Raw genomic sequence first — 18972 nt, forward strand, 5'->3', positions numbered from 1 at the left:
ATTGACCGCACTCGAACGAAACTTGGACAGAATGCTCCAATATCGCGAATATCGCGAGAATATAATTATTGTGTAAAAAACACAGTAACACTGGACATTGGTCGTGACGGGCTCTCATCGTTCACGAAAAAATGTGATGTTTCTTTTAGTATAAACTGTTAATTTGTTTAAAAATTTAATTAGTTACTACCTTTTGTCTCTGTTTTTGTTTTTTGTTCTTTATTTTAATATTTTTATTTTCTGTTTTTATTCTATTTTTGATTTGTATATTTTGTAATTGTGTTTGTGAATGGTGTGTTCTCCTGTAATCGGTTGTGCATAGTTAGTTTTAAGTTAATGTAAAAAGTGATTTGAATGTGTGTTATGTACAACTGTTGGAGATCTAAATAAATAAATAAAGCTCTGCTTAGTTTGGGTTAAGATGGCCATGTGTGAATAATGTCCCAGGATATTATTATTATTATTTATAATTAATTTTATTTTTAGTCTAACTAAAAGAATTTGCCAGAACGTGACAATTGTTCATAGTGATGTTCTCTATGCTAATGTATTTTACGTTACGTTTCATTTTATCGTCATAACACCATTATCATCATTATCGCATTTGAGTTGCGCAATATACTTTATGGGTTGGTAATAGTGTTCATTTTTTCACAGGTATGATAGCGGAGGAAGTGTTGTCAGCCTGCGACGAGACCCTCGCTGATGAGTTAGGAGGTGCCATGACATCCGGTACCGACCTTCAGGGTTTGGCCAATCCGGCTGTCCACTTCTTCAGGTATGGTTTTATATTTTTTAACATTTGACGGAATATTTTGATCTTATTTCATTTTTATCATCTGGTGGTAAGTGATCACATCTAAAATTAAATAAAACTGTCGCTTATGTTATAAAAATGCTTTCTACTGCAGAATACAAGCCATATGTCTTTCGTTCCTATAGTAATATAGAAATAAAGCAACGAAAATTCAGGGGAATGCCCATTCTGTGCCCACTGTGGATTAACCTTAGAAGGAAATCATGTATGAATTAATTTTATATATAATTAATTAGCTGTGCATGCGGTTTCACCTGCGTATAACTTAAAGAAATCACCAATAATAGATTTATAGTATTCCAATATATACAAGGTTTTTAGTTTTATTTTCGTGGGGTAGTAGTTTGTTGGTTTTAAGTTTAAGTTTTAAAGAATTTATTTCTCATAAAGAATTACAGAAATTCACTTACATGAGAAAGTTACAAACTAATATAAAAATCTACGCGTACGGTGTTACAAAAATTCATAAAAAGAAGATCTACCTTCTTTATTATGAATTATTGTGTTCTGTTCATCATTTTATTTTATTATTATTTTTAATATATATTTTCCTTTTTTCCATTTTCTTTTTTTTTTCATTTTGTAGACAGTTTTTTTTTATTTTTAGAATTTTTTAGAATTATTGTTTTATCATTTATATATATTTATTGTACTATGTTGTTTGTTATATAAAATCTTAGACGTCTTTTGAAACTTGCCATAGATGTGGACTCTTTAATGTCTCTCGGTAACCCGTTGTACAGCTTAGCTCCCTCGAAAGTAATATTTTTTTTCCCGTAATTAGTTCTAGGGATGCGCAAGATAATATGATCAGCGTTACGCAATTGAATTCTTTGTATAGCTGATTTTGTTTTAAAATATAAATTTGTGTGGATTTCTTTATTCTATATTTTTCGTACTAATATGCACGTTTTATAGGCATATGTTTGTGCGATATTTACTATTTTAGAATTTTTTAAATTTTTTCAGATGATGTTAGGAAGTTGTAGTTAAATAACACTTTAATCGATTTATTTTGAGCGGTTTGTAATTTCTTAAGGTGTACTTTTGCCGCAGTCCCCCAGATCTCAATTAGGTAATCGATATGTGGTTTCACCAATGAGTTATATATCAGATATTTTACTTTTCTTGGTAAACATCGCGCCACACCACGAAGAGCTCCGGTCAAGGATGATAATTTTGATAGGATTTTTTGGATGTGTGGTTCCCATGTCAGCTTATTGTCGAGTATCAAACCAAGATATTTTTCCGACGTCTTTTTATTTATCTGTCGGAATTAATAGTAGGTTCAGTGTAGGCTTTTATCTTCTTGTTTTTTTGCAGTAAATATTACATAATTTGTTTTTTCTGTATTAATAGTCAGCAAATTACGTTTAAACCATGTATCAAGAAGCTGTAGGTCGTTCTGAACGTCGTTGATAATGTTAGTAATAGAGGAACCATAATAGAAAAGACTAGAGTCGTCGGCGTAGAGAGCCAAATCTCCTTTTAACCCAATATCTTGTATATCGTTGATACATATTAGGAATAGTAGAGGTCCCAAAATGGAACCTTGAGGTACGCCGTACAGAATGGGTCTTGGACTACTTTGTTTGTCATTTATTTTCACCATTTGGTGACGATTATTTAAGTTCCTGTTACGCCTATATTAGATAATTTCGCCTATATTAAATAAAAAAAAAATCTCAGTTCATCGGTCACCAGCAGCTCAATAGACTTAACAGATTTAATACTTATTCCATCTAGACCAGAACTGCTGTTTGTTTTTAAATCCTTTACTATTTTCTGTACTTCATTTATGGGAACGGGTTCAAATTTTGAAATTTCATTTCTATTTTTAACCAAATGTGGAGTGTGGTGTATAGGATATAGCGAAATAATCTTATTCGCTAAATTTAACCCAATCATAGAGAAATACAAATTGAACTCTTCACATACTTCCGTCTCATCAACAATAACGTTGGAATCAATTTAGAGTCGTAAGTGGTGACAGTACGCTTATGGTGTTATTGATGGACAGACTTTTATTAAATTCCACATCTTGGTAGGCTTATTTAAGCAGGTATTTAAAGGTTTTAAGGTAATAATTGTGTTTTGAATTTTGAATAATTTCGGTAACCAATTTCTTCTGCTTCCTTCCAAATCTTCATTTATTTTTTTATATCTGGGGTCAGATTTATTTTTTAGCTGCCATAATTTATTTCTTTTATTTATTGCATCTATGACATCCCGGTTGATCTAATCCTGTTTGGGCGGGTTTCATACCTTGATTTTTTTAACTTTACTATTTGATAAACAGGTCAATATTTTCCTCTCCAAGCTTGTGTATGTGTTGTTAACGTTGTCTTTGCTCATCTCCTGGAAAGATCTAAAACACCTATTGTAGTCAATTGCATTGTATTGTATTCGTTTAACTGGTACTTGTTGACATTTCTTTACTTCTAAGAAAATCTGTTTGTGGTCAGCCATTGCTGAATCTATGATTGCTAGGTGGAATTAATTTTGTTTAACACTTGAGCATACGTGATCCAATATAGTTGTTGTTGTATTAGTCTCACGAATGAGTAGTCACGATTAATTTTGTTTAAAATTTGGATAGCATTCCCTCTTAAAGTAAGCTGATAATTACGAGCCGCAGCATTGGGTTTCAATAAGTCATAATTAAAATCTCCAAAAATTAACATTCTCTTTCTTGTATGTAATTGCAGTGAATACTCCTCGAGAAATTCACTTGAGTTTGTTCTGTCAGGTTTATACACCTACATCCATACAATACTTGTCGATATGTACCCAAAGAAAGTGGTTATCATTGGTACAGCTTTCCTCTAGAAGATGGTGATTTAAGCTGTCATGGACAAACATTGACACGCCACCTCCCCTTGAATGTTGTCTAAAGTTATAGTAGCGTGAGTATCCAGGTGTATTGAAAAAATTGTAGGATACATTTTAACTCATCAAATTAACCCGGTTTAACTATACTGCGTACATTTGCATAAAAACATTTGATCGATTTGCTAGTGGTTTTGATTTCTGAATAGGTATGTGCAATTTGATACGATACGTTATTGTTAAAAGACATACCTAGATTTTCGTTGTTGTGGCTGTAAAGTTTTTTGGCTGCGTTTTTATTATTTTGGGGACTCCTTTTTCATATTTAATGCGTAATTACACTCTCCATTGGCAGTTCGGTGTTGGAGTTCTGTTTGTAGATTCTTTAAAAATTCTCTTTGATAAGGTGTCTGATCAGAAAATATTTTAACGTTACTTAGTCGTACAGTACTTTTATTACGGAGTAGTTGTTTCGTAACTTTTTCAGAAGAGAAGCAGACTTTTATAAGGCGAGTTTTAGTTGGTTGGTATCTGACAAGTCTGTATATTTGTTGAGGGTCAGGACAGTCGTTGATAAGTAACTTAATTATTTTTGATACTTCTTGTATATCATGTTGTGCTCGGTCTGCACTATTATCAGCACTGGATTCTGTTTTACCAGCTAAGATGATGTTTTTGCTCCTTATATTACGTTCTTGACATTCATTTATTAATTTTTCATATGATTCACATGTTACTAACATTTTGTTGCTGTATTGTGTTACCGATAGTTTCAGTAGGTCAATTTCGGATTCTAAAAGCTTGACTCTTTTTTCCGTGTCTTGTGCAGATGTGACAAGTTGGTGCATGTCTGTCCGTAGTTTGTCTTGTTCTGTGGTCATACTAGCCATGATGTTGCTAATAGTATTGACCTCGTTTCTAATAGCGGTTACGTCCTGGCAAAGCTTATTAATGTTGTCGTTTTGAATGCTACTGGTTGAAGAGATGAAGGCCATCATATCTGCCATTTGTTTTTTTAACTCAGATAATTCATCCATGATACAGTCATTTTTACTGTGGAGTTTACGTTTGTTTCTGAAAGTAATTTGCGTAGTATCAGAAGCAGTACTCATGTTCAATTGGGAATCACTACTTCCACGGCATATGCCACCTCCATTTGGTGAGCGCAGTAAACTATTCATAGTAGCTCCGTGTATCTTTGAGTCGTTTGATAGTAGATGTTGTTACACCGTACAAGCGCGCGGCAGACCAAAATGAATTCAGAGTACTTAGAACTAGGATTTACTTTTATATATTACTGTAAATTAATTATTTTTAATACACAAACAACACGTCCACACTGTACACTTGCGCAATGCGTTTTTTTCGTCGCACTTCCTATTAGATAGGGCTACAAACGACGAGATATCATAAAACATATAAAGCAGATCGCTGAACACAACCGTTCCGTATGGAGCCGACCATGTGTATGACCCGCACGGCATACTACCTCGCAAAGCTACCGGCCGGCTTCGCTACCACGCCCTCACCCTGCGCCGCGCACTTGATCATTATTTTGCTGCGGAGTTATTTAAAAACTGTGATATTTCCTTATGATATTCACTGAAATAAAACGTAATGGCAATTTTATTAAAAACTAAATACATGTGATGTGTTTACTATCGTATCTGATAGTCTAAGCGGTGATCGCATAAAAGTGTGGCCATTAAATATAAGCACAAAAATAGACTATTCCAATTCGGATATTAGATAAATAATAAACCATTGGTCTGGCGGTCTGTATCTTGACATAATTTCTTTAAAATTTTTTTTAGAACTTTTCAAGAGATACAAATCCATCATACATGATTGTTGCGTATCTTGAACAGTTTACGCAGCGCACACAACGGAAGCTCTCACAAGAAATAATATTTTTTGCCGTTTTTGCAGTATTTTTCATTGATTCTCCGCTCCTATTAATCGTAGCGTGATGTTATATAATGTAGCTTATAATTTTCCTCGATAAATGGGCTATCCAACACAAAACTATTTTTTCAATTCGATTTAGTAGTTCCTGCGATTAGCTCGTTCAACCAAACAAACTCTTCAGCTTTATAATGTTATCTAGTATAGATTAAACATTCGCCTCTTCAACATGCAGTCATTTTTATAAAAAAGGATATTTATGTGATATTTTTTCAGACTTCAAATATCCCGAAGCTTTAAGCTTCGGCTGCCTGGAGATTTAAATATAATTTTAAATCGATTTTTAATCGATATGAATCGATTGTAATGGTACAAAATAAATTGTTATATTTAGCATGAACAGACATCTAGACACGCGGTAGCGTGTCAAGCTAAGTTCAAGCCAACAGAACTGGCGAGTAGCACCGTGAGTAATATTACACGAACCATTTGGAGCCACTTTTGACCTCGTCATAACTCATAAAATATTTCACATAAATATATCAAATTTGGCTCATTGTGACTTGTGAGATACTTATGTGCTCTGCTGCTATAATTTCATAAACATACCTCAAACGGTTATTTAGATATTAACGTCCAAAAATCGTCATTTTTATCACTGACTGACTTATAGATCAAAACCGAATTTATTAAGTACCTACTAAGACAGTCATGGAAGAGCCCTATGTTCGATGGCTAGTTTTTTTTTTTTTTTATAGAATAGGAAGGCGGACGAGCATATGGGCCACCTGATGGTAAGTGGTCACCAACGCTCTTAGACATTGGCATTGTAAGAAATGTCAACCATCGCTTACATATCCAATGCGCCACCAACCTTGGGAACTAAGATTTTATGTCCCTTGTGCCTGTAATTACACTGGCTCACTCACCCTTCAAACCGGAACACAACAATATCAAGTATTGCTGTTTTGCGGTAGAATATCTGATGAGTGGGTGGTACCTACCCAGACGAGCTTTCACAAAGCCCTACCACCAGTTTTTACCAGCAAGCCAAATTTTCGTTAAAATACTTAACAACTAACAGCTTTAGAACTTGCGAGGGCTATAATATAATTCGTATATGATAACTAGCCAAGTCAGACCTTAGGCTTCAATATATTATCCTAAGTTATAAGAAGAAATGTTATTTTAAGTTGTTATAAAATACTTAGTTGTTATAAAGAAATTTCAGGACTGACCTTTGAACTTGGCACCCTTTTAGATATCACTTTTTTTGTAGTCAAAGTTAACAACCAAGGCATATATCATAATATTGAACTTTGCTCTCATTTCACATTTATGTTTTTGATGGGATAGAACTTAAATAAAACACTTCGAAGATTATATTTATTTTGTCAAACGCAGTGGGAAATTGTGAATGAATTTCCTAAGACAGTGAAAAGACTAATTTGAGTGCTACGTATTAATGAATTAAAAATCGATGCATCGATGTCATATTCATATTTATATATTAATATTCATATCTGCGCCTGAACCCTTTCCGGTCGTGTCGGATTGCCGTCTCATCGAATTATGAGAGTTAGAGAATAGAGGGTGCATCTGTGTTAGCGCACACACTTGTGCACTGTAATATGTCCTGTGCTGTTGGCTTATCTCTTTTGAGTTTGGACGCTGTGGCTGAAATTGGTCCGGAGGACATTAGTAGTAATGTCCAGACATACAAAAATACGTACCCAAACACATATACTTGAGTTTTTTTCCTAGGTCCGAAAAAGCCGTAGATAGTGGCCTGTAATTAGGAGGCAAAGACTCTTACGTCTAGTTAGGTTTCTTTTCTTTCCGTGGAACTGCTGTGACCTACTCGCCATTACGGTGTTAGCTGGCGGGGAGGAATGTCGCGTACTAGACTCCGCTCTCCGTAATCTGAGAATACTGCAGTGAGGTAGTGTGTGTGTGGCAGGGGGCTGCGGCACCGCAACCTGACGGCCATGCGAGCGGCCACGCAGCGCGGGCTGGCGGCGCTCGCGGCCGCCGAGCGCGGGCCGGGCGCCGGGCCGCTCGCCGAGCCCGCACGCGCGCGCCGTGCGCCCCTCACCGTGCAGGGCTTCCGCTCCAACCCCGCCGGTACGTGGCGCGTGTCCCGTCCTAGGTGGAATCACTGCCGGCGGGCCGGGCGCCGGGCCGCTCGCCATATATACGCAACTTTACTGTATATTATTTACAAAGTGATTTGTTGAAAATATTATGCTGCCTCAAACAAAGCCATTTGATGTTATACTCTTAACAACAAACATAAAATTACATAAACGTGGTCCTTAAACTGTTAAACCATCACGATATCTATAACTTCATATACATATGTAAAATATATTTATTTAGATCCTGAGAGTTTGTTTAGATCCTTGTTTATTTAGATCCAGAAAGTCACATCCTGTTCTTTGACATCGAGGGTCTGATTGTGGAATTATTGAGTGAGGAGTACTCCGCCATGAGTCCAGCTAGCCTTGAGGTGAGTGAGATGTTTGGATCAAATTTATTAAAGACCTATACTATTTATTTACGCCGAAGTAATATCATAAATCACATCACGATATTTTCTGTTCCGGTTATCGATAACGCACCCTCCGTTCTTTATAACTAGAACAGAACAACACACTAAAGATGCCATCGTACAACTGTAAATTTACAACTCTCTCTCTCTATATATATATATATATATATCATATATATATATATATATATATATAATTATATATATATGTATGTATATAAATATATATATATATATATATTTTAAGTAGACGCCACCGCACTCTACCGCAGTTGAACAATGACTGAGAAACGTCACATAGGTAGTCTCAGTGCCGGATTAACTACGTAGCAAGAGTAGCAATTGCTACGGGCCCCGCGCAAAAAGGGGCTCCGTATTTTTAAACTCACTCATCTCTGCCTGAGATAAGTCTGCCTGTAATACGGGCGTTATATTGACGGCTGACATTTGCGCTGTGACATTGACAGAATGGTCGTCAGCAGGACATCGTTATATTGACGGCTGACATTTGCGCTGTAACATTGACAGAATGGTCGTCAGCAGGACATCGTTATATTGACGGCTGACATTTGCGCTGTGACATTGACAGGCTGGTCATCAGCAGGACATCGTTATATTGACGGCTGACATTTGCGATGTGACATTGACAGACTGGTCGTCAGCAGGACATCGTTATATTGACAGCTGACATTTGCGATGTGACATTGCCAGACTGGTCGTCAGCAGGACATCGTTATATTGCCGGCTGACATTTGCGCTGTAACATTGACAGAATGGTCGTCAGCTGACAAATCAATTAAAGTTAGACACAACAAAATACCATATTCCATTTATTTAATTTTTTGTCGAGCTGCTTTAGTGATGCGGACGAGATAATGACGTATTCTGTCTCTTGAAAATTTTATGACTCGATCATTTAAGTTTTATAATCTTATTGACACTTTGTACTTAAGAACCCATAGCAGATCAAGGGCCTTTCTAAACAATTTGCTACCTTAATTTTGAAATTATTTATAACAAGTTTTACTTTTTTTAATATACAAAAGAGAGATTGGTAATTGGTCCACCTGATGATACAATAAATCATCAGTATATATAATTGGCACCAATACCCATAGACATTGTCGATATACGAAATATGAACCAATCAATCACCAATGCACCACCAACCTTGGGAACTTAGACTTGTCCCTTGTGCCTTTAGTTACACTATATAATTCATAGAGTAAATACTAATAGTAATACAAATACTAGGGTATTACCTTAGTTGGGGGTGAAAATCCCATGTCCCCTCTACTCATAAGAATTGTCCCCTATATTCATTGGAATATAGTGTAAATTTTTAGGAGTCGTAAGTTATAAAAATATAGCCACGGTATTATTGAGATGTATTTCTAATATGTTAACTGCCTCGTTGGTCTAGTGACAGTGAATAAAAAGTTAATGGGTTTTTCTATCAAAAAATTCTCAGTAGCATCCCGGTGTCTGGAAGTTGTAAGTTTGTACACTCCCGTGACTCGGAAAGCGCGTAAGTTGGTCTTACGCCTGAACTCTTTCCGGTCGTATCGGATTGCCGTCCCATCGGATTATGAGAGTGAGGGAAGAGATAGTGCACCTGTGATTGCACACACACTTGTGCACTATAATATCTTCTGCGCAGTTGGCTAATCTCTCTTGAGATTGGCTGCCGTGGCCGAAATCGGTCTGGAGGACATTATTATTATTATTAATATGTTAACAATGGGACGCAGGACTCGATACTGGCTTGCAATAGAGTAATTACGTACTATTTATTAATAATATACGTTGTGTTAACATAACACCTACAAATTAGTTGTAAATATGTTTGTCCGTCAGGCCGCTGGTCTCATCACCAGCGAATACATGAAAGTGGCTGCGTTAACTCAGTCGGCAAGTCCAGACGCCGCTAAAAGGATATCCGGTGGGTTGTTTTTTTTTAATTTTTAAATGCAATGCGATAAATCTTTAGTAATATTTGTAAATGCGAAACTAAGTTTGGTTGTTACTACTAAGAATGTAACTAAGGTTGGCTTTTCTTTTATTAAAGCTACAACCTCAAACTTATTTGGTTTTTCCGCTTCCGTTTTATAATCCACTGTTTTGATAATAATTGTCATTAATATTTTAAACATTAATATATTATGTCATGTACATACATTTAACTGGCTTATAAATTACGCCTAATGGTTGCAATCAAGCATGCAAACATTCAAGATTGATTTCAGAGTTTAACATTTTATTAGTGTAAAAATTACTATATTTTATACGAAGACAAATAGGCCTCGGCCAGTAAAAAAAAACAGATTTTTCTCATGATCAATTATTTTACATGCTAACCATTGAACGGATAGATTTCTTTGGTCGTGTTAAAGACAAGGCGGGAGATATGGAACGTCTTTTGAAAGAGAAGGACAAACATGGTTTGTATATATCTGATAAATTTAAATATTAAAAAAAAAACTTTATAACTATAACAAGTCTGTGTTCAACAAAAGCATTTCTATTGTTCAACTTGTAAGGGAAATTAAGTTAGATTTAAAGCGTTTTCTTTAAAAGAAAATGATACCACTTATTTTTCTATATTTTTGTAACCAAAGAAAAATTTTCAGGTATTTTAGCAAAAATGAAGGAAGGTGCTGAAACGATGCAGACGAAGTTGCAGGCTAAGGCTGAGCAGCTGAAGGGCCAAGTCGACAGTAAAGGTAAGTGGTAGCACTAAGATACATTACACCATACATATCTTGATGAAGTAAATCCCAAGAATATAAAGTATAAAGGGTTTTAAGCGTGGAATGAGATAGGATTATTAATATCAATTTAGGCACACTTTTTGCATATATCTTTAAAGTAAGTTGGATATATATGTGTCATAACATAAAAAAGGTGAGCTCGATTATATTCAATAGAAAGCCACAGGCTACAAAGAAAGGATTACAATATTCCTATTTATTCGTAAGAAATTAAGCGTACAGCTTGTGTTAGGAGTTTTAAAACCTGACTGGAATTGTTATCTGTCAAATTGGATCTAGAATGCTGAACTCGTTCGTATAACTACATACATAATCGCCGAATTAAATCGCTTTGTGAGTGTCGCCTCGACATGTTTTATAAATAACACGGTTAATAAATATAATGAGGTTAATAAAGAAAAACTTTATATTTTTATAAGAAACATGTTAGTACACCTTACATGTACTCAATCGAAGCTGTATCATATTGACTTAATTTAAAACAAAGCTAGTAAATATTTGTCTAAATAACGCCATCTAACCCGATCAAGACGAACCACGTCATGTATTGAGATTTGTTTCAAATATAGATGGCGGTAGTTTAATATTTCGCTAGTTTAAGTGTTTCTGTTTAAAAAATATCGTCGCCTTATTTATAATGATAAACAATGTTTATAAGTAAGCAGGTGATTAGTTAATCAATGCTGTGTCTTCTTCTTTCATATATAAAACCAATAATGTTAGAAATAGAGAAATCAGTGTTTAACTAATCTGCCTTACCATTATATTTATACTTACATCATGAAATAACTGAAATCATGGTCATGTGTATAGGTTTTGGGGTTGTGGGTTTTTTATTTTGGCTCACTCCTTAAAGAGACTAATGGTATGGCTTTGTGGAAGCTCGTCTGGGTAGGTAGCACCCACTCATCAGATATTAAATGGTAAATGAGCTAGTGTCATTACCGGCATAAGAACATAACATCTTAGTTCCCAAGGTCGGTGGCGCATTGACATTTCTTGCAATGCCAATGTCTATGGGCGTTGATGACCATTACTATCAGGTGGCCTATAAGCTTGTCCGTCTACCTATAATTTAATATAAAAGAGTTATATTACTTTACTTTAATCGTTGCATCTAGTATGTTATATGATATTCGTAAAGATGCTTTGATATTTATTTATAATTTCAACAATATTAGGTTTACCATCGAATTATATATTATAATATCCTGGGACATTATTCACACACGGCCATCAGATTCCAAACTAAAACACGAACGAACGAAACTAGACAACCGATATACTACATATACTACTTTTCTTTTGTAAATACATACTTATATAGATTATTACACCCAGACTCAGGACAAACAGACATGTTCATGCACACAAATGTCTGCCCTGGGTGGGAATCGAACCCACAACCTTCGGCGTGAAAGGCAAGTATCTACCAACCACGCCAACCGACCCGTCAAAATTATGAGAGTGCGAAAACAGATCACACCTGTATTGCACACACACATATGCACTATTTGTACCGCATAGTTGACTAGCCTCTTGAGAGTAGCCGAAATTTGTCAGGAGGACATCATCTTCATCATCATATTAATATTATAAAATCTACTCTGTATGCCATTAAATGTGAAATCTTGGTGTGACGGCAAAAAGAATGACGCTTCCTTATGACGTCATACCTTCTCCTCCGCCGTTCTCCAGTTCATACTCCCTGTATGATGTGTGCGTGGCGGGGATACTTCGTCGCTTTATATTATAATTGATTTCTCCACGCGTCTTCACCCGCGTGTAAAGGAGAGCTTTGTGATATGGTGCGTTATGTCTCATCATATCACAAAACTATTCTCTACCCTGACAATGTGTTTGCAAATTTTCAAGAGCTGAAAGTGTAACAAGCAAACAAAGAAAAATATCTATTTAATTAACGAAACATTTTTTTTTAACTCCTATATACATATTTGGGTTTAGACAAAGCCCTACCAAGTATACCTATTATTAGATGAAAATCCACAGGGCGATTACTAGTTAATATTATTGTACAAATTTTTCTTTTCCGAGAACATAGCTACCCAATTCTATTTATAAAATCAAGGAAATGACGCGTCACTTTTTACTTCATTTCGATTTAATTACTATTCATGTAGTGTATTTGCGCCTTGAAGTGTACACACAGACAAATACACAAGGAGTTCTTAATTATTAGTTTTGTATATTTAGTGTCCAAGGCGATCTACATTCGTTGGTAATTTGTTCAATTGATTTGAAAACATACGGGTTATGATAACGTCGAAGATAAATACAAAATTATTAACATATTAAAACAGTTTTTGTGAATATATTTTGTCAGAAGTTTAACGTTCTAAAGAGTTTTTAGTTATATTCTTATTTTATTTTAAATAGGTAGGCGGACTGGTAAATGGGCTACTGAGTGGTAAACGGTTACCACCACCCTGTAAATAAAATAGTATTGGACAAGCTTCCACAAAGCCCTATAACCAAGTATTAGTATGTAAATGTACACGATAAATGTAATATTACACCCGTGTGTTTTAAAATAATAAGCCTACGCCCTCACCAAGGTAGTCCAGATTCAAGTAAACAAGCTTCCATACGCATTAACAAGCTTTTATGATCTCTAAAATAATAACAATAAGGTCTATAATACGATAGCAAATATCCGTATAAGATATTATTAGGCGCATATTACTTTCGACATTTCTATAGAACGATTTCCTTTGTCTCTGTCTGATGAAATATATGATATATAGGTATATATTTTCGAGACGCATACCCTTGTAAAAAAGCAGCCTTGTGTATAAACGCTCTTTAGTGAATATTAGTTAAACAATGATATGTCTTTTTTATTCGAATGTCTTCTTATTTCAAACCTAACACCTGCGCTCCCCTCTCCACACTCACATATCTAAGTCTAACTTAGGCCTATCCCCCCCATTCATAGATATGATATTATAAGTATATAGTATATAAGTAATTACACAATCAGTCAGATATTGAAATATTTTCAAATAAGCTTGCAAAATTGAAGACTCTCATGTTGAACTATTTAAGGTGTATTTTTAGCTCATAAGAACTTTGTTTTAAATTTTTTTTATGTTTTGTTATTATATAGTATATCATATTGGTAATCCTAAATAAATAAAATAATATATTTATATGCTTTATTTCTGATAATGTATATGTGGGTTATAGAAGGGTGATCTATAGTTAGGTACAGGAGGTCGATATTTTGCTAAGGGGATAGTCTCCCTTGATCCAGATTCGGTATCCTCAGTATTGCTATTAAAACCAATAGTCACGTTTACCTGGTATTTGGAACCCTCTTTACTCGTTGTTTCAGAGTCTGGTGTCGTTGGTTTCGTTGGTTTCGTTGGTTTCGGTGGTTTCGGTGGTTTCGTTGGTTTCGGTGGTTTCGTTGGTTTCGGTGGTTTCGATGGTTTCGGTGGATTTTTTCCTTTTTTCTTCCTTTTCTTTTTATATCCTAGTAAAACTATTTCACTATCATATGAATATCGTGGTGCCCATAATGGAAGGAAGAGTAATTTTATATTTTTGTCACTATTTAATTGTCTTCTACGGGCATTATTCGACAGCTTTCGGGTCATGTTTTGAACAGACCATGGTTGATAAATATCTTCGGAAAGAATTTTTTTTATGTACGTTCTTCGTGTTGGCTCGTTGACACCTGGGCTGTACTTAGTTTCCATAATCGTCCATCTATTGCCGTCGTCCACAATATCTTTGTTCAGTAATATTTTCTGATCGACTACTTGTGGTGTCCTGTATGTTTGATTCCCATCTCGTATTGTATCGTATGCTTTCAATGATATAGTATTTTGTAATGAATCTTCTATCCACGCGGCAAATAAAACTGTAAGTGAATGTTTTGTACATATATATTTGAGGTTAGGTAGTTTTCAGAATTTAGTAATGATTTTGGATATGACGAGCTTAGTATACGAAAAAAAATTTTTTATTTACCCGAAAAAAAATTTTTTTTTACTCGAAAAAAAAAGGCTTTTATTTCTTTTGAATTTATCTAAGTATATAATTTTGTCATAGTCGTAAAAAACTTAAACCGAAGTATTACAGAAGGTGGCATTATTATATATATGTATAGAGTCTGTTTATTTCCCTTTTTGATAGAAAGTCTTTTTATAAGATCATTATTTGTTGCTATTTGTACTTATAATGCCAGCTAATTATGGTTGAAATTAAAAAAAAATAATAGCAAGCGAGTATTATTCCTATATCGTAATAAATGTTGTGCGTGTAATGAACAAATTAATAAAAATTAAACTAGCCTCTTTTTTTTCCCTACCGGAACAGTGGGGGGGTACGTGTGGCTCGCCGGTGTTTCGGGGCGCACTCGGCGCCTTTGACCATCGGAATACCCATTAAAATGAGAAAAATGTCCCAGGATATTATTATATTATTATTATTATTAAAAAACCAGCGGTACACGCGGTACCAGCGGTTTCCGTCTTAACGTGGAGCGCCACGGGATGGCTTTTGCATGCTACCGTGACGAAATTAAACTAGCTTATTTCAACCATAGGACACATAGTATATAAAGACGAATAAAAAAAACTTTGACATAGAATTGTCACTATATCATTAGGCATATCATATCTTGCATAATCTATGATAATATTTAAGTATTGCGTTATGAATTTCCAAGAAGTTCTTATCGAAACTTTGCAAGTAAAGTGAATATAAGTAGTAAATTAAATCAATAAATAACTATTTGTATTGCATTATATAGCAGAATTATTATGGAATATGTTCTTGTAAAACTAGTAGGTGTACAAATAAGTTCCCGCCGTTTGACAAAAGATGGTTCTACCCGTAAATTTTGGTTGAAATGTTCAAATGTAAATCGTCTTATAGTAAGATTGGACATTCAGCCATCATTACCGTGTTGGTAATTTCGTAGTTTTAGAAAATTTGTATCAGCATTATATACTTTTTTTCGCGTGGAAATGTCTAGTTTTAAGCCAAATAAGCGTAATTTGCGAGAATTTTTGATTTACTTCTTTAGTTTGAAGAAATTTGAAGCAGAAGCACATCTTTTCCTTGTAGAAGTAAATAGTAAGTCTGCTTTAAGTGAAATAAGTTGTTGTGAGTGCTTCCAAAAGTTTAAGGACGTTGAGTTTGAGGTCGAAGACAAAGAAGGCAGCGGAAGGCCGTAATTGTACGAAGATAAGGATAAGGATAAGGAACTGGAGGTATTATTGGAAGAAAATCGCAAGAAGAACTTGAAGTCACATTAGGAGTGACTCAAAAAGTAATTTCACATGGTTTCAAATCAAATCCTTTGGTATAATCCAAAAGCAAGGGAATTGGGTTCCATATGAACTGAAGCTGAATATGAACTGAAGCCATAAACGCCAATTCTTCAAGTGAGTAATCCTGCTTGAAAGACGTAAACACAAGGGTTTTTTGCATGGTATAGACACTGATGATGAAAAATGGATCCACTATGATAGCATAAAGATAGGGAAATCCTGGGGATCATGTGGAAACGCTTTAAAGTCGACAGCCAAGCCGAATATTCAAAGAAAAAACTTTTGTTATATATTTGGTGGGGCCACCTTGGTGTCGTGTATTATGAGTTATTCAAACCGAACAAAATCATCACTGAGGTTCTTTGCCAAACACAATTGACACGATTGACCCGAGCCCTGAAGAAAAAATGGCCGCTGTATCAGCAAAAACACGAGAAGTTGATTTCGCTACATGACAACACTCGGCCACATGTTACAGAACCGGTGAATATCTATTTGGAAACCCTTAAATGGGAATTTCTGCTCCACCTGCCGTATTACTAGACATTACCCCTTCCGAGTACCACTTGTTCCGATCGATGGCGCATGGCTTATCTGAGGAGCACTACGCACCATATGAAGATACCAAAAAATCGATCGATTCGTTGATAGCCTCGAAAGACAAAACGTTCTTTCGATGTTGTATCCGTATACTGCCAATAAGATAGGAAAAAGTAGTGACTAGTAATAAACAATATCTTGAATAAGCTATGAGGTTCCGTTATTTCACGTGAAAAGCCCAATTTTTGATAAAAAAACGGCGGAAACTTATTTGTACACCTATATTTTTTTTTAATTACATATAGGTAGGCAATAATGGGCCATCTGATGGTAAGTAGTCTCCACTGCCCATAGACATTACCTAGTTACTGACTGTAGGGCTTTGTACAAGCTCGTCTGGGTAGGTACCACTCACTCAACAGATATTCTACCGCAAAACAGCACCACTTAGTATTGTTGTGTTCCGGTTTGAAGGGCTAGTGAGCCAGTGTAATTACAGGCACAAGGGACAACATCTTAGGTCCCAAGGCTGGTGACGCATTAGCGATGTAAGCGATGGGTAACATTTCTTACAATGCCAATGTCAATGAGCGTTGATAACCACTTACCATCAGGTGGCCTATATGCTCGTCCGCCTACCTATGTTATAAAAATAAAAATAAATAAAAAAAACATTGGCGATGTTAGAAATAAAAGTACCGGCGGCATCGCACTGCCATCAAGCTCGAAAAAAGAACAAAAAAAGATAAACTGTCATCAACGCTAAGAACGGTCATACGTGTTTCCATTTTTAATAATAGTGATTGTTTTGTTGAGACTGCAATAAGAAGAATATTTGGTCACATGTCTGTCTCGGCCACCCTGGACGCGACATATATATATATAATAATAAAATATCCTGGGACATTATTTTCACACGGCTATCAGATCCCAAACTAAGCAGAGCTTGTACTATGGAAACCAGACAACTGATATACTACATATACTACTTTTCTTTCATAAATACATGCTTATATAGATAATTACACCCAGACGCAGTACAAACAGACATGTTCATGCACGCAAATGTCTGTCCTGGGTGGGAATCGAACCCACGACCTTCGGCGTGAAGGGCAAGTATCTACCAACCACGCCAACCGGCCCGTCAATATAGATTAACCTTACCTAGAATCGAAAGTGCTCGAAGCATGGTGACATGGTGTTTGTATGTTCTTTATATGTTGATATGTGACTTATCTTTCGTCACGTAATTTAATGGCAAATGATTTTAGAAATCATTTTTATTTATAGTCTTAATATCAATTAATACTACACACCTCCCATAATGTAGTTTATTCTCGTAATTTGTTCGTTTGATTAGTTCGAGAAAATTGCATGTTTTAATTTGTAATAGGAGAAACTATTATGTATCATAATTATTTTTTACCATTTTATCATATAATTGCTAATGCACATTATATACGATTTCGCGCAAGACACTTGAGAAATAGTGATTTTTTATTTCCTAACCTGCTTCATCTATTATTTCTTATGAAGCAATCAATATAGAAGCAATAGCTTTTACCAAAATTAAAATTTTGCATACTTTGTATTATTCTTTTTTATGTATTAACTTTGGTGTTTGTTTTTTTTTTAATAGAATAGATAGGCGGACGGGCAAAGGGGCCAAATGATGGTAAGTGGTCAACACCGCCCATAGACATTGGTGCCATAATAAATCAAAATTGTATGTATAAAATTTATATGTAAAATAAATTACAATAATTTATCAAATATATAATATCAAACATAGAATTTTTAATATTAGATATCCGTAACAGCCTGTGAGTATCCCACTGCTGTTCTAAAGGCCTCCTCTCCTCTTTTTTTAAAGAGAAGGTTTTGGAGCTTATTCCACCACGCTGCTCCAATGCGGGTTGGTGGAATACACATGTGGCAGAATTTCAGTGAAATTAGACACATGCAGGTTTCCTCACGATGTTTTCCTTCACCGTAAAGCACGAGATGAATTATAATCACAAATTAAGCACATGAAAATTCAGTGGTGCTTGCCCGGTTTGAACCCACGATCATCGGTTAAGATTCACATGTTCTTACCACTGTGCCATCTCGGCTTATCAATATAGTACAAATACAGATCTTATTAAATTAGAATAAATTAAATTCGAAATATTTATACATTAAAAGATTTTAACGAAGTAACAATCCTAACTTTTGAAATGGTTATTTTAACCAATTATATTTAATCGCGTAACA

At 35.2% G+C, this 18972-nt stretch overlaps 2 protein-coding genes across 3 annotated transcripts in view; one reads left to right on the plus strand and one right to left on the minus strand.

Annotated features, from left to right (window-relative positions):
* Nucleotides 1–18972, plus strand: part of LOC126779050 (WD repeat-containing protein 7) — a 129406-nt gene that overhangs the window by 24711 nt on the left and 85723 nt on the right. For both annotated transcript variants that reach the window (XM_050502824.1, XM_050502825.1), the window contains 5 exons: nucleotides 658–778; nucleotides 7512–7675; nucleotides 7966–8060; nucleotides 9960–10044; nucleotides 10733–10825. In XM_050502824.1, coding sequence (XP_050358781.1) covers nucleotides 658–778; nucleotides 7512–7675; nucleotides 7966–8060; nucleotides 9960–10044; nucleotides 10733–10825 — 558 coding nt within the window. The remainder of the gene's footprint in view (nucleotides 1–657; nucleotides 779–7511; nucleotides 7676–7965; nucleotides 8061–9959; nucleotides 10045–10732; nucleotides 10826–18972) is intronic.
* On the minus strand, nucleotides 14036–18037 carry LOC126779131 (uncharacterized). The gene is made up of 2 exons (XM_050502982.1): nucleotides 17881–18037; nucleotides 14036–14759 (listed from the first exon to the last, which is right to left on the minus strand). The coding sequence occupies exons 1-2, from the start codon at nucleotides 17903–17905 to the stop codon at nucleotides 14050–14052; spliced, it is 735 nt and encodes a 244-aa protein (XP_050358939.1). The 5' UTR covers nucleotides 17906–18037; the 3' UTR covers nucleotides 14036–14049.

Source organism: Nymphalis io, chromosome 28 (assembly GCF_905147045.1).
Source record: "Nymphalis io chromosome 28, ilAglIoxx1.1, whole genome shotgun sequence".
Taxonomy (NCBI): domain Eukaryota; kingdom Metazoa; phylum Arthropoda; class Insecta; order Lepidoptera; family Nymphalidae; genus Nymphalis; species Nymphalis io.